Here is a 16,220-nt window from a genome sequence, read left to right as displayed (position 1 = left end):
AGGAATCATTGAGACTGTTCAGATCCTTAAGTTTGGCCTCTGCATTTGTTTCATCAGTAAAGCTCAAAATGCAGGGTGTGGCAGGCTGTAACACCTAGGGCAGTTTTGTTTTGTTTTCCTTTACCTGCCCTCTGGATGTTTGGTGCAGATAGTTTCTCCCAAGGAAAATGACCATTTTGGTTTATAAACAACCCAATGCAGGATTCCTGGCTACTGCTTTTCCAAGTCTCCCTGCCCTGCTTCCCACCCTTGCCTGTCCTCAAGCACCTGAAGTCCTCAGCCTCACTCCCTGTGCCAATGTTTGGGGTGTGTAGTTGTAACTCAAAACTCCTGTGCTCTGTGTTTAGAGATTAAAAAAAAAAAAAAAAAAAAAAAAAAAAAAAAAAGGCAATTGAAACTGTGGCTCTCTTCCCACTGGCTCTGGTCTGCCGGGTCTAGACTTGGCTGCCACCAGCAGTCCTGCTACCTTTCACAGCTGCTTGGGATGATACAGGTGCTGCAGGTCACCCTGTTACTGCTGGTCAGGAAGCACTGCCTGTTTGGTTGCTGCCACCACTGTAGCCTTGGGCGAGTGTGTGATCCCTGCCTGTGCTCCCAGAACAGTTGTCCCTATATCTCAGATTCCTCCACTCCGGTCTCCCCACCCCTCCTGATCTCACCCTTCATACTGGTCTCCAGGTGCCTTCTGGTCTTACTTGTTAGGAGTCAACTCCTCAACCAGACTACAGTTGGAAATTCCAGGTGAATGTTCTCCAATTTAGTTATATTCTCATTCCAGCCCTAGAAGGAGGTGCGTGACAGGTCTGACTATTCAGCTGCCATTTTCTCTTCTCCTACCTTTTTTTATTGTCCTTTCAAAGATTAGCCCTGGAACACTGCAAAGATTAGCCAGAACACTGTCTCCCTTCAGATAAATTCTGTCTATTAACTTGGCTCCAGGCTGCCTTATCTCCAGTATCTATAAGAAAATTTCTTCTTTACAGTGAGTAGCTATTAAATAACTCTAATTCTACTATGTGCCCCTCCCCTATCACAGCCACCTTCCTCTTTGACAGCTTCAAGTTTGTTCATTGTATATATAAGTCTGTTTCTGTTTTGGTAATTTATTTTTTCATTAGATTCCACATATAAGTGAAATCATATGATACTTATCTTTCTCTGATTGGCTTATTTCACCTAGCATAATACTCTCCAGATCCATCCAGATTGATACAAATGGTAAGAGTTCCTTCTTTTTTTCGGACCAAGTGATTGCTGAATAGTATTCCACTGTAATGTACCACAATGTTTTTATCTATTTATCTATTAACTCGGGGCCTAGTGCACAAATTCATGCACCTTGAAAGAAACTGTGGGCCACAAGGCTGCACTGGGCATAGGGACAGGTCTCAGTCCATCCTCTGTGACCCCACCCAGGCCCTCCGGCCACAGCCCCAGGTCCCCAGTTGGCTGGCAGCCCTGTTCCCACTGTCACCGCTCCCATGTACTGATGGTGCTAGTCCCACTTGTACCTGCTGACAGTGTGGAGTAGTTGGGGCTGGTGGTGCCAGCAGTGGGTGTGAGTGGTAGCTACTGCCCTGATTGCCCCTCAGGAGCAGGGAGAGGTAGAGGAGCCCTCAGGGGTGATCAGGGCCAGCAGCCGCCACTTGCACCCATTGATGGTGCCGGTCAATCAGGACTGGCACTGGTTTCCAGCAGCAGGTACAACCCATGGCTCTGGCACCAAGAGTGGGTGTAAGTGGGGCCATCGCTGGCAGCAGGTGTGAGAGGCAGCTGCTAGCCCCAATCGTCCTTCAGGAGCAAAGAATTTTCAATAACCACCAGAGACTTATCTTGATGACAGCAACAGGCACCCTACCTTGGTCTGGCACCCTCGCTCACCTGTTCCACCATCTCACCATGGCCAACACCCACCTAAGCCCCCTGGTGGTCAGCACACATCATAGCAACCAGTTGTTTGGTTGTTCTACTGTTTGGTCTATTTCCATAATAAGGATATATATATATGTGTGTGTATGTATATATATATATATATATATATATATATATATATATATATATATATATATATATAGGCACTTGGGCTGCTTCCAAATCAGAAATAATGCTGCATTGAACTTAAGAGTATATATATTCTTTCAAATCAGTGTTTCAGGTTTCATTGGATATATTCCCAAAAGTGAAATCATTGGATCATATGTCAGTTCTAATTTTAATTTTTTTAGAAAAATCCTATCATCAGTGAATCAACAAACAACCAGTGTTGGCAAAGATATGTACAAAAGGGAACCCTCGTGCACTATTGATGGAAATGCAGATTGATACAGGCACTGTGGCAAATTTGATGTTTTAAATTGTACCTAAGCAAAAGTATGTTGAACAAAATCAGTTTCTTGTGATGTGTTTTTTTTTTTTTCCTCAGGGAGATTAAAAACATACTATCTATTATTTTTAGGAGAATTAACATTTGTTAAGTCATTGATATAAAATAAAATATAAAAAGAAGGAAAATATTCTGATTTGACTCACACACATGCAGAAAGTTTGTCCTGACAAGAAAAAGATACAGTTGTCTAGACATATTTTTTTTATTATTAACTTCATATACATATATAATTATAGGTTTTCATAATGGAATTTTTCAAAGAGTGTATTTGACCTCCTTTAAAAAAACACCACCAAATTTACTTTAATATTACAAGGAACAAATTATATTGTGCTCTTTATATAGCTTAATACTAATAGTTCAATGCTGACATTTATTTAACACAAAATAATTGTTGGTCAAAGTTTAACCTAGCAAATATTTTTCTCAAATCACATGTTATATAATTAAGGACTGTTAAGATAAATATCACATTATTGACACATGGAATATTTTTAAAATAGCAATTCATTGATATCCAGGATGATTTCTAGATTTTTATCTAAATCTTATCTAATAAAAGAGTAATATGCAAATTGACAGTCACTCCAACACACAAGATGGTTGCTCCCATGTGTTCAAAGATGGCTGCCCCCATGTGGACTCAAGATGGCTGTCAGGGGAAGGCTGTTGGTGGGACCAGGCCATCAGGGAGGGCAGTAAGAAGGGACCAGGCCTGCAGGGGAGGGCAGTTAGGGATGACTGGGCATTGGCAGGAGAGCAGTTAGGGGCAATTGGGCTGGCAGGAGAGCAGTTCAGCATCTATCAGGCTGGCAGGAGAGTGGTTAGGAGGTGATCAGGCTGGCAGGTAGAAGTGGTTAGAGGCAATGAGGCAGCCAGGAAGGTGAGTGGTTCGGAGTCAGCAGTCCTGAATTGTGAAAGGGATCCCAGATTGGAGAGGGTGCAGGCTGGGCTGAAGGACACACACACACACACACACACACACACACACCCATGCATAAGTTTCATGCACCGGGGCTCTATTTTAGGATATAACAGATACAAAGTACTAACTGTTATGCCAATATTGGCCATTTCTATTTCCAAGGCAACATGACCACTACTTGTGCTCATTTATATGTAATTTGTATCAAACATGCATTTCTCTAGAATAGCCAAGTATTTCAAATACTAGGGGTCTGATGTACAAAATTTGTGCACTGGAAATGAGGGGTCCCTCAGCCCAACCTGCCCCCTCTCACATACTAGAAGCCCTCAGGGGATGTCCTACTGACAGCTTAGGCCTGCTCCACCCAGGGACCAGGCTTAAGCTGCAATCTGGCCTCCCTTTATGGGAGGCAACCAGGCTGATCAGGGGAAGTCACCAGCCCAATCACCCCACTGCTGAATCCTCTGCCAGTCACCCCAGCCACCAAGGTGTTTTCATCAACCCAGACTCCAGTCCATTCACCATGAAAAAATGACAACTTTCTTTAGGCATTTTCAACATGTGCCTTTCATAGAATATGCATTTCTTTCTTTCTTATTTTTATCTCACCTGAGGATATGTTTCCATTGACTTTGAGAGAATCTGGTAGAGAAAGGGAAAGATAGAGAGAAACATCAAAGTGAGAGGAACACTTTGATTGGTTGCCACCTGCATGAGCCCTGATCTGGGCCTCGGTCAAGGAGGATCCTGCAACCTAGGTACATGCCCTTGATCAGAATAGAACCCAGACCCTGCTGTTTGTAGGAGGAGGCATTATCCACCGAGTCAAACCAGCTAGGAAGGATATGACACTTCTTAGCCCTCCAGCAGCAGACCTTCATTTTTTTTCTCCAGAAGTGTGGTGGAAAAACCCTAGGTCACCTTTTTGGATTCTTATTACCCAAGTTACTAAGAATATTACCAGTGGCATAGAGAAAGCTTAGCCAACGTGCAGTCAGAAAAGGTGTTTCCTCTATAGTTCACACCCATCGAGGGCTGGGCCCTGCCCAGGCCTAAAGCCTCTGGCCGAAGCTTTAGGCCTGGGCAGGGCCCCCTCCAGCTCCCTCTGATCACCGACTTAGCCCCTGCCCAGGCCTTCCCAGGCCAAAAGCCTCTTGGGCAGGAGCAGACCCCCATCTCCCTGCAATCAATCACAGGGGGTCAGCTCCTGCCCAGACTGAAAGCAGACCCCCCAGCTCCCTGCCCACGCTACAAAATACAGGGGGTCTGCTCCTGCAACAGGCAGAAACTGAGGCTTTCCACCTGGTGTCAGAGAGGCCCCCATATCCCTGCGGTCATTCGCAGGAGGTCTTCTCCTGCACCAGGCTGAAGCGACCCCAGCTCTCTGCAGTCGATCACAGGGGCTTCTCTCCTGCACCAGGCCAAAACCCTCCAGCAGAGGCTTTCGGCCTGGGGCCAGAGCAGACCCCCAACACCCTGCGATCCTTCACAGGGGGTCCACTCCTGCAGTGGAGCTGGGAGGCTGCTCCTGCAGACAGGCTGGACATTCCAGCAGTGGGCCTGAGGGGACTGGGTGCTGCCATCTTGTGGCTATGGGGGCCATCGTTTTGTTGCAGAGTGATGGTAATTTGCATATTACTCTATTATTAGATAGGTTGGTAAGTAAAATCATTATTTTGTTAAAAATTTAGTGCCTTTCACTTATAATATACTAGAGGGCCAGTGCATGAAATTGGTGCATGGGAGTAGGGGGTGTCCCTCAGTTCAACCTGCAACCTCTCCAATCTGGGACATCCACCTCAAAACTCCCAACTGCTTGCCTGCCTGGCTGCCTGATTGCCCCTAATTGCTTCAGCCTGCCAGCCTGATCACCCCCTAACGACTCCCCTGACAACCTGAATGATGCCTAACTGCTCCCCTGCCAGCCTGATTATATCTAACTGCCCTCCCCTGCAAGCCTGGGTCCCCACCAACTGCCCTTCCCTGAAGGCTTGATTGCCCCAGCTTCCCTCCTCTACCAGCCTGGTCACCGCTAACTGCCCTCCCCAGCAAGCTTGATCACCCTCAACTGCCCTTCCTTGAGGCCTGGACCCTCCTACCTGCCCTCCCCTGATGGCCATCTTGTGACAGCCATCTTTGACCATACGGAGGCAGCCATCTTGCGTGTTGGAGTGACTGTTAATTTGCATATTACTCTTTTATTAGATAGGATTTTTTCTTTGTTACAATGATATTGCTATATTTTCCCCAATGTAAAATCAGATACTACTCTCCCCCACCCCAAATGTAACACTTCTTTTTTAAAAAAAATTCCATTGGAAAGGCAAGAGGAGATGTAATTCACATATTAATGTATACTACAAATAAAAAGGACAGGTCAGGAAGGCACTTTAAGTTTATAAATTATAAATTATCTAGAAACCCAGTGTACAAATTCATATACCAGTGGGGTCCCTCAGCCTGGCCTGCAGGATCAGGTTGAAACCAGCTCTCTAACATCCCCTGAGGGGTTCCAGATTGCGAGAGGTCACAGGCCAGGCAGATGGACCCCAGTGGTGCACTATCAGGACTGGGGAGGGATGCGGGAGGTTGGCCAGCTGGAGAGGGATCACAGGAGGGCTCCAGGGCATGTTCAGTCCTGAAAGGTTGGACCCCAGCAGCAAGCTAACATACTGGTTGACTGTCTGCCCCCTGGGGGTCAGTGCACGTTATAGTGAGTGGACACTTAACATATTAGGTTTTTATTATATAGGATATTTTTTTTTTCTTCAGATTAGTATTGCTGCCATTGCTGTGGAGGACATCAGCTTCTCAAAAAAGTATCCTGGCCTGACATGTTCATATGTATGCAATTGTTTTACTTTTTATTTTTCTCTTTTCTTCAGTACAGTGCTCTTAATCCTCGAGAATCTTGGGACATGTGGCATCCCACTCTGGTGGCTGAAGCTTTATTTGCGATTGCAAACATCTTCAGTTCCCTACGCCTGATCTCACTGTTTACTGCAAATTCTCACCTGGGGCCTCTGCAGATATCTTTGGGAAGAATGCTCCTGGACATTTTGAAGTTTCTATTCATATACTGCCTTGTGTTGTTAGCATTTGCTAATGGCCTAAATCAATTATATTTCTACTATGAAGAAACAAAAGGTTTAAACTGCAAAGGCATACGATGCGAAAAGCAGAATAATGCATTTTCAACGTAAGTCTAAACATTTCTATCAATAACATGCAGAAATTTAGATTGAATATTATTAATTTGAAAAATCGTTGACAAGTGGTTGCAAAGAAAAGTATGCTTAATAGAGAACAGAGTTAACATGCCTTTAAATATTTAATTCATTCATTCATTTTGCTTTTATCAGTGCTTCATATAAATTACGTCACATAGTATGTGAAAAGAAAAATAATAAAATTATAATTTATTCTGTTATCTTCATAGTATTCAAACTAAATAGTCCATTTCTTGTAACTTTATTTTTATAATTGTCACTATTACAGATGTCCACATTTCCCCCTCCCTTTGCCCACCTCTATTCAGTCCCTGTTCCCTCTTCCTCTGGCTATCACTATATTGTTGATTGTGCATATATGTTCTTTAGCTAAGTTTTTGTAAAATATAATTTCTTCCAAAATGAACTTACGAAAGACACCTATATATAATTTTTTTGAATTATTAAATGTATTGGGATAACATTGGTTAAAAGGATTATATAGGTTTCAAATATACATTTCTGTGATACATAATCTGTACTTGTGCCCACAGTCAGTCATTTTTTATCACCATATATTTGGCCTCCTTTACCTATTACTACCTCCACACCCACTTCACTACCTTACTGTTGTCTGTGTTTATGAATTTTAGTTTTATATCCCACATATAGGTGAAATCATATGGTTCTTAGCTTTTTCTGACTGACATATTTTGTTTAGCATGATATTCTCAAGGTCCATGTATACGCTTTTAAAATGTGAAATAAACCCACCAAATTGGCTCAGTGGTTGAGTGTTGACCTATGAACCAGGAGGATTTGGCTCAATTCCCGATCATGGCACATGTCCGGGTTGTGGGCTCGATCCCCAGTGTGGGGCTTGCAGGAGGCAGCCGGTCAATTATTCTTTCTCATCATTGATGTTTCTTTCTCCCTCTCCCTTCCTCTCTAAAATCAATAAAAACATAATTAAAAATAAGTAAATAAATACATAAATAAAATGTGGAATAAAATGGAAATCTGTGTCCTATTGATAGCTTTACACATCCATTAAAAAATAGAATGTTTACATGTAAAAGCAATCATATAAGAAAATACAAGTGCTTTTCCGTCTTTTTTTTAGTTGTTTTCCAGATGTTAAAGTTCTTTCATACATATCTTAATCCTCTTACAACTAAAAGCAAAATCAGGTAAAAGAAATGACATTTTTCAAAGACTAGGCTTGAGAGTCAATTATTTGTTAACTATTACTAATTGCCCTAAGATGGGACAAACTTTCTATGAAAAAGACACATAGTAAATATTTGTGGGCCATATGTTTTTCTGTTACAGTTATCTCTGCCATTGTAATACAAAATATATAATAGGTAATGCATAAATAAATGACTATGTTTTTGCTTCAGTAAAACTTTGTTTATGCAGTATGAAGTTTCCTAAAAAAATTAATTATAGAACTACCATTTGATCCAGTCATTCCACTTCTAGGAATATATCCGAAGAAACCCAAAAACACTAATCAAAAAGAATGTACAGCCGAAACCGGTTTGGCTCAGTAGATACAGCGTCGGCCTGTGGACTGAAAGGTCCCAGGTTCGATTCCGGTCAGGGGCATGTGCCTTGGTTGCGGGCAGATCCCCAGTAGAGGGTGTACAAGAGGCAGCTGATAGATGATTCTCATCTATGTTTCTAACTGTCTATCCCTCTCTCTTCCTCTCTGTAAAAAAATCAATAATAATAATAATAATAATAAAAAAAGAATGTACGTAACCTTATATTCATAGCTAAGATCTGGAAACAGCCCAAGTGCCCAACAGTAGATGAGCGAGTAAAAAAGCAGTGGTACATTTATACCATGGAATACTATGCAGCAGTAGAAAGAAGAATCTCTTACCTTTTGAGATAGTATAGAAGCACCTGGAGAGTATTATCCTAAGTGAAAAAGCCAGTCAGAGAAAGTCAAGTATCACATGATCACTCTCATATTTGGAATCTAATGAAAAAACAACTGTTGAACCAAATTGATCCAGAAACATAGAATCATGGAACAGACTGTGGAATCCCAGAAGGAAGGCTGGTGTGGGTCAGGGGCAGGGGTGGAAGGGAAGAGGGGGCGGGGAAGAGATCAACCAAACCCATGGACATAGACAATAGGGTGGCCTGGGGCAGGGTGAGCAATAAGTGTTCATGGGAGAAAAAAAAGGATATATATATTATTTTTATACTTTCAACAATAAAGATTTTAAAAAATAAAAATAAACTCTAAAAAAACTTTTTTATGGACATTAAATTGTGAATTCATTTAATTTCATGTGTCATAAAATATCACTCTTCTTTCTATGTTTTTTCCAATTATTTGCAAAACCAAAATTTATTTTTAACTCAGCAGCCATACAAAAAAAGATTGTGGGTCAGATTTTTCATCTTTGACCTAGAAAACTAAATATAGCTTTCAAAAGTCTTAGGAAAATCAAGTACACCATTTATACTAGTATGAATAAAACAATTTTAAAATTATTTTTATTAAGTTTAATTTTATAATTATTTTATAATTTAATTTTATAATTAAAATTTTATTTTACTACTGACCTGTACTTTTTCTTTTATCATTCATTCATTAATTCATTCATTTATTTTTATTTTTAATTAAATTTATTGGGGTGGTATTTGTTAATAAAATTATATAGAATTTCAAATGTACATTTATGATACAGAATCTGTATATTGCATTGTGTGCTCCCCACCCAAAGTCAAATCTTCCAATATTTGACCCCCTTTAGCCTTTACTACCCCCTTATCATTCTAGTGACCAACATAGTCTTATCTGTGTTTATAATTTTTTTTTCTTGTTTGTTCATTTGTTGCTTTCAGTTTTATATCATACTAGAAGCTGGATGCATGAAGATTCGTGCAACAATGGGCCTTCCTTTCCCTGGCTGCCAGCACCACTTTCACTCTGGCTGGAGCCACCTTTCTGCTCCAGTCTGGAGCCTCCTTTCTGCCTTCCTACCCTGCTCAGAGTCCCCTGGCTGCTTAGTGTCCATGTATGCAAATTAATTCACAATATTCATTGGGTTAATTTGAATACTCACTTCTAATTGGCTGGTGGGCATCACAAAGGTCTGGTCAATTAGCATGTTTGTCTATTATTAGGTAAGATGGTTCTTGATTTTTTTTCTGACTGACTTATTTTGCTTAGTATGATATTCTGAAGACCAATCTATGTTGTTGCAAATGGCAGTATTTCATCTTTTCTTATGACTAAGAAGTATTTCATACTATCTATAATAATAAAAGCAGTGTGCAAATTGACTAAGCAATCAAATAGCAGAAAGACCATCCTGACAACCTGCCAGACAACTACATTTGACACACACTGGCACCAGGCCAGCCAAGGTGGGTGCAATGCGATTGGTCAGGCATGGCCATCGCCCTTTTGATCGCCCTGAAGAGAGAGGCCTAGGTCACTGGCCAGTGGGCCATGGTGGGTGGAAGGGTCCTCCCTCTGCAGGGCACAATCAATCACTCCTGCAGAAGGAGGCCCAGACTACCCAGCCAGTTGCACTGAAGTGGGTAGCCTGGGCCTTCCTCTGCAGGGGTGATCCATCACAGAGCCTTGGCCAGGTAGGCAGGGCCTATCTCTTTGGGGTGATTGATCTCAGGGCTCCTGGACTGTGATAGGGCACAGGTCAGGCTGAGCCTCTAGTAAATAATATATATATATATATATATATATATATGTATATATATATATATATATATATATCATATCCTATGTTCTTTATCCAATCATCTACCAAATGATTCTTCTGTATTTCTATATCTTGGCCACCATAAATAACACTACACTGAACATAGAGATACATATATTTTGGGATTAAATGTTTTCAAATTTTATGTATAGATACCCAGTGGAGAACTGTATTTTTAAATTAATTTTATATACATAATAGTATTCCAGTTTTACTGTTATGCCTTTGTATACTGGTTCTATAAACATTGTTATTAATTCATTTTATCTTTATTCCAGGTTATTTGAGACACTCCAGTCCCTGTTTTGGTCAATATTTGGGCTCATCAATTTATATGTGACCAATGTTAAAGCACAGCATGAATTCACTGAGTTTGTTGGTGCCACCATGTTTGGGACATACAATGTCATCTCTCTGGTTGTCCTACTCAACATGTTAATAGCTATGATGAATAATTCTTACCAACTTATTGCTGTAAGTTGAATAATTTTATTTCACTTCAATATTTTAACCTAGAATACATTGTTCCTAGTTATACTCCATTCTATCATCATTGTAAATAAGGTCTGGAATTGACTATTGATAAGACAAAAGTATAACAAAATGGTTAATTTGAAGTTTCTAAGCGGTATTCACCATATTTAACTAGATACTAATTTAATGTTTTACACGTGATTATAAAATAAACTATATTTATCCTTTTAGGTAGTCATTAATATGGCAAGCAATAGGTAAGTGCCCTTTGGTCTTTGCATTGTGTCTTTCCATTTAACCTACAATTTTGATGTAAGTAAACTCAGGCCAGCTTGGCAAGATACAAAAAATAGTCCATAGGAGAATCTGAGGGGAAAAAGTCACAGGATTTTTTAGTTTCTTAAAGGCTAGTAAAAGCAATATAAGTATAAGCCTTAATTCTGTAGCAGACTATTGTATATTTTATATACATTGTATATTCAATATTGTATATTGTATATTGTATATTGTATATTGAATATGGAACTCAAACACTTAGTTTAACTTATTTATTCATTCATTCTACAAATTCTTATTGAATACGTACTCTGCTATCAGGTACTGTTCTAGGAACTAAAAATATAGCAATGAACAAAGAAGATTAAGCCTTTTATCTCCTAGAGCTTACATGTTAGTGATGTATATCTATAGCCAATCGTAATAAAGTAAATAATGCTGGAATGAAATATCTTTTAAGTCTTTAATATTTAGACAATTATCATTTTATAAGGATAACTAGAGGCCTGGTGCACAAAATTTGTGCATGGGTTGGGGAGGTGCCCCTCACCCTCTCCAGTCTGGGACCCCTCAAGGAATGTTAAAATGCACATTTAGACCTGATCCCACCAGCATCAGGTCTAAATGGGCAGTCTGACATCCCTCTCACAATCCAAGACTGCTGGCTCCCAACTGCTTGCCTGCTTCCTTTCTGATTGCTCCTAACACTTCTGCCTGCCAGCCTGATCACCCCCTAACCACTCCCCTGCCAACCGGTTTGCCCCCAACTTCCCTCCTCTGCTGTCCTGGCCACCCCTAACTGCCCTCCCCTACAGGGTTGATTGCCTCCAACTGCCCTCCCTTGCAGACCTGATACCTCCCAACTGCCCTCCCCTGCTGACCATCTTGTGGTGGCCATCTTGTGTCCACATAAGGATAAGATATTTGACCATGTGGGGTCAGCCATCTTGTGAGTGGGAGTGATGGTCAATTTGCATATTACTCTTTTATTAGATAGGATAAAGGCCTGGTGCATGGGTGGGGGCCAGCTGGTTTACCCTGAAGGGTGCCCCGGATCAGGGTGGGGGGTTCCCTTGGGGTATGGGGAAGCCTGAGCTCAGGGCCCGTGGTGGTTTGCAGGTCACAACCCTGGTGACCCAAGGAGAGGCCCTAGTATCTGGGATTTATGTATCTTCTACAATTGAAACTTTGTAACCTGGAGCAGTGCCAAGCCTCCTGCTTGCTCTGTGGCTGCAGCCATTTTTTTTTGGATTTGTTTACCTTCTATAATTGAAACTTTGTATTTTTTAGTAGAGGCCTAGGCTGGCCAGGGCAGGTGGAAAGCTTGTCTTCCTCCATTGCTGAGAGCAACCCTAGCCTGCTCTCTCCAGCTCTGTGGCTACTGCCATTTTTCTTGGGATTTATCTTCTATAATTGAAACTTTGTAGCCTTGAGTGGAGGCCTAGGCTGGCCAGGGTATGTGGAAAGCTTGGCTTCCTCTATTGCAGGGGAAACCCAAGCTTCTCAACTGCTCTCTCTGGCTGCAGCCATCTTGGTTGGGATTAATTTGCATATTCACTCTGATTAGGTGGTGGGTGTGGCTGGTGGACGTGGCTTGAGAGGATTAATGGTTAGTTTTTATATTACTCTTTTATTAAGTAGGATTATAGGCTTCTCAGTTTCTCCATATATAACTACAATTATATTGCATTTTGGAATCTATTGCTAAAACTCTGAAACATTATTTTTTGAGAGGCAACATTCTGAATTTTACTTAAACCTATCACAGATGAAAAACTGCATAAATATAAGAAATAATACTTTCATTTACTGATTCAAAGTCTAACATACCCCCATCTGGATATACCTAGGTCATGGATAATAGCTATATTTGTGGAACTTCATTTAAGCATCTTACAAATCTGAAAATTTTTAGATACTCCCTATATATTTGTGTCAGAACTTCTGTATTCTTCTAGTCAACACAATTACCTAATGTAAATTCTATTTTCAAAACTACCCCTTCAAAAACATTGGGAAGCCTCTAAATATAAAGCCATAGACAAATTATATATAAAGTTGTATATACAATTTGGATTCTATAAAACATGTATTATGTATGAAGTTTATGAAGAGAACACTATTTAAGAATAGTATGATATTTTCTTTTTGGTACTTTGTGGAGTATTAATTCTTACAGAGATGAGAATAAGCTTCAAATTTTTATTTAACCCAAATACTAAAACTACTTGAGAGGAGATCAAGCCCTCAGAAGCTGAACCAGGTGTCCTTTCCAGGATCCTGCATATGCCTTCTTGGAGCATGAACATGCCAAGTATTTTATTTCCACCTGTCCTAAGATACCAGAATTTACCCTGAGGGCTTTTTCTTTTGTCCTGCTAGTCCTAACTAAGAGCTTTAGGATTAAGTATTTAAAAAAGAATAAAGTTTAGCCGAAACCTGTTTGGCTCAGTGGTAGAGCATCGGTCTGCGGACTAAGGTCCCAGGTTCGATTCCGGTCAAGGGCATGTACATTGGTTGCGGCCACATCCCCGGTAGGGGGTGTGCAAGAGGCAGTTGGTCAATGTTTCTCTCTCATCAACGTTTCTACCTCTCTATCTCTCTCCCTTCCTCTTTGTAAGAAAAATGAATAAAATATATTTTTTTAAAGAGTAAAATTTAATGGTTAAAAGGCAAAAGCAATTATGCAGACCATATCTAAAGCCACTCATGTATCCTTTAAACAAATATTTATTGTTCATCTTATATATGTCAAGTATAGGCTTGCTTTTAGGTATATATAGAATAAGGAAGTCTCTGTCCTCAAGAAAAATGTGATGTAATAGGTATAAAATAAGTAAATGATTTCAATATTGAGAAAAGGGATTTGCTAATATGATTAAAGTACAGAAGAGAAGGATCATACATGCTGGGGTGGGAGGTAGCTGAGATTGATGGTGGGAGGTAGCTGAGATTGATGGCAGGCTTCCTATGAGAGCAAATAGCTAAGTGAAGCTTTAAGTATTGACTAAGTTAGAAGATGGGTAGCACTCACAGAATGTGATTTTTAGTCATCATCATAGTTCAGTTCCAAATTGTTGTTTTTTGCATTTAAAATTTACATGTATCATTAAATTAGTTGCAGGTATACACCCCAGTGATCAGATATTACATAATTTAATAAGTGATAACCCTAATAAATCCTAAACTCATTCAGCACTATACCTAGTTATTAAAATATTATTGACAATATTCTCTATGCTGTACTTTGTATCCCCATGGCTACTCTGTAACAACTAATTTGTATATATTAATCCCTTAACCTTTTTTGCCCAGTCTCTCACACTCTCCCATCTAGCAACCAACAAAAATTTCTCTGTATCTATGAGTCTGTTTCTGTTCTGCTTATTCATTTTGTTTGTAGATTAAATTGTTGATAGGTATGCATTTATTGCCATTGGAATAACTTTAAGTTTACTGACATTCACATCATGGGGGAGTGGAAGGAGAAGAATGAGAGCAAGAAATTAAAAACTGATTTGAATGACTGAAAACTTCCCTAACTTGGAGAAGAAAACATACATATAAATCCAGGAAGTTCAGATAATCCCAAACAAGATGAACCTAAAGAAGCCCACACAAAGACACACTGTAATTAAAATGCAAAAAGTTAAAGACAGAGATAGAATCCTAAAGCAGCAAGAGAAAACAGTTACCCCATAAGACTTTCAGCTGATTTCTCAAAATAAACTTTTCAGGACAGAAGGGAGTGTCAAGTAATATTCAAATGATGAAAGCAAGGGCCTACAACCATTATTACTTTATCCTGCAAATCTATCAATAAAATTGATGGACATATAAATAGTTTCCCAGACAAGAAAAAGATAAAGAAGTTCATCACCACCAAACCAGCATTGTATAAAAGGTTGGCATTTAGTTAGAGAGCAGACATTCTCCTTTTGAATTAGCCATAAATTGAATTAAGCAGACAATCTTGGAAGTAGGAAGTGCAAGAAACTAGGCACACATACAGTTAAATAATTCAAAATAATTAATGTAAACCCATTACTATTATAAAAGAAACTCAGATTTTAGAGTAGGATAATATTAGACTATACATCATTCTAATATTACTAAATTTCTGCTTGCCAATGAATGCATAGGTTGTATATATCTTTCTACTATGAGCAATATATATTTTAGTCTAAACATTGGACAAATGGTACTTTCAATAGGAATCACTGTATTTAGAAAATGCATGGCCTCCATTGTTGCTTAACAAATGTCTGATTGGAGGCATCAATCATTAGATGGAAGCACAGAAGCTACAGTTTCCCATCCATTCCCTCTGTTCCTCTCCTCTAGTTCCCTCTTGTTTACTTTTTTTCTAAACAAGTTTATAGATTCTAACTTAATGAAGAAAAGTATATTTGTTTGCTAGAGAATGGGATTCAGTAGAATCAGCTTAAGATAATAAAAGGGTAGTCACCTAAAGTATTGGTTTAGCCTGGCCAGTGTGGCTCAATGATAAGCATTGACCCATGGACCAAAAGGTCACCAGTTCAATTCCTGGCCAGAGCACATGCCCCAGTTGTGGGGCATAAGTAATAACTGTGAGTCTCTTTAATATGGAATTATTTTAGATGTCTGTTTCATGGAAGAAGGAAAAATGAAAAGTTATAAGAAAGCTGTTACTCTTACTAGGATAAGCCATCATCTGCAGTGTTTAGATGACTATATCCAAGGCTAAGCAATGTTTTCATGAGTAATTAATGTTCCAAGAGCTACACAAGTCAGGTTACAGGCTCTCTGTGAAGTTTATATGACATTAATAATTAAGAAACATGTCAGCAATTATCATATTCTTCTCTTCAGGACCATGCTGATATAGAATGGAAATTTGCTCGAACAAAGCTTTGGATGAGTTATTTTGAAGAAGGAGGTACCCTGCCTACTCCCTTCAATGTTATTCCGAGCCCCAAATCTCTTTGGTACCTGATCAAATGGATATGGACACACCTGTGCAAGAAAAAGATAAGAAGAAAGCCAGAAAGCTTTGGAACAATAGGGGTAAGAGCATAACATGTTAGTATTACTCTTTATTTTAATTGTTTTTTAACCAAAGAACTTGTAAGCATATATATATATAGCTCATAGACACAGACAATAGTGTGTTGAAGGCCTGGAGTCAGGGGCAGGTGTGGGCTAGAAGGGGACAA

The 16,220-nt window shown here is 39.7% G+C and overlaps 1 protein-coding gene across 1 annotated transcript in view; it reads left to right on the top strand.

The window, feature by feature from the left end:
- Nucleotides 1-16,220, top strand: part of TRPC4 (transient receptor potential cation channel subfamily C member 4) — a 319,844-nt gene that overhangs the window by 254,690 nt on the left and 48,934 nt on the right. The window contains exons 6-8 of the mRNA XM_036454947.2: nt 6,200-6,513; nt 10,551-10,746; nt 15,877-16,071. Coding sequence (XP_036310840.1) covers nt 6,200-6,513; nt 10,551-10,746; nt 15,877-16,071 — 705 coding nt within the window. The remainder of the gene's footprint in view (nt 1-6,199; nt 6,514-10,550; nt 10,747-15,876; nt 16,072-16,220) is intronic.

Source organism: Pipistrellus kuhlii, unplaced genomic scaffold (assembly GCF_014108245.1).
Source record: "Pipistrellus kuhlii isolate mPipKuh1 unplaced genomic scaffold, mPipKuh1.p scaffold_m20_p_3, whole genome shotgun sequence".
Lineage (NCBI taxonomy): Eukaryota > Metazoa > Chordata > Mammalia > Chiroptera > Vespertilionidae > Pipistrellus > Pipistrellus kuhlii.
This window is presented reverse-complemented; position numbering and strand designations above follow the sequence as displayed.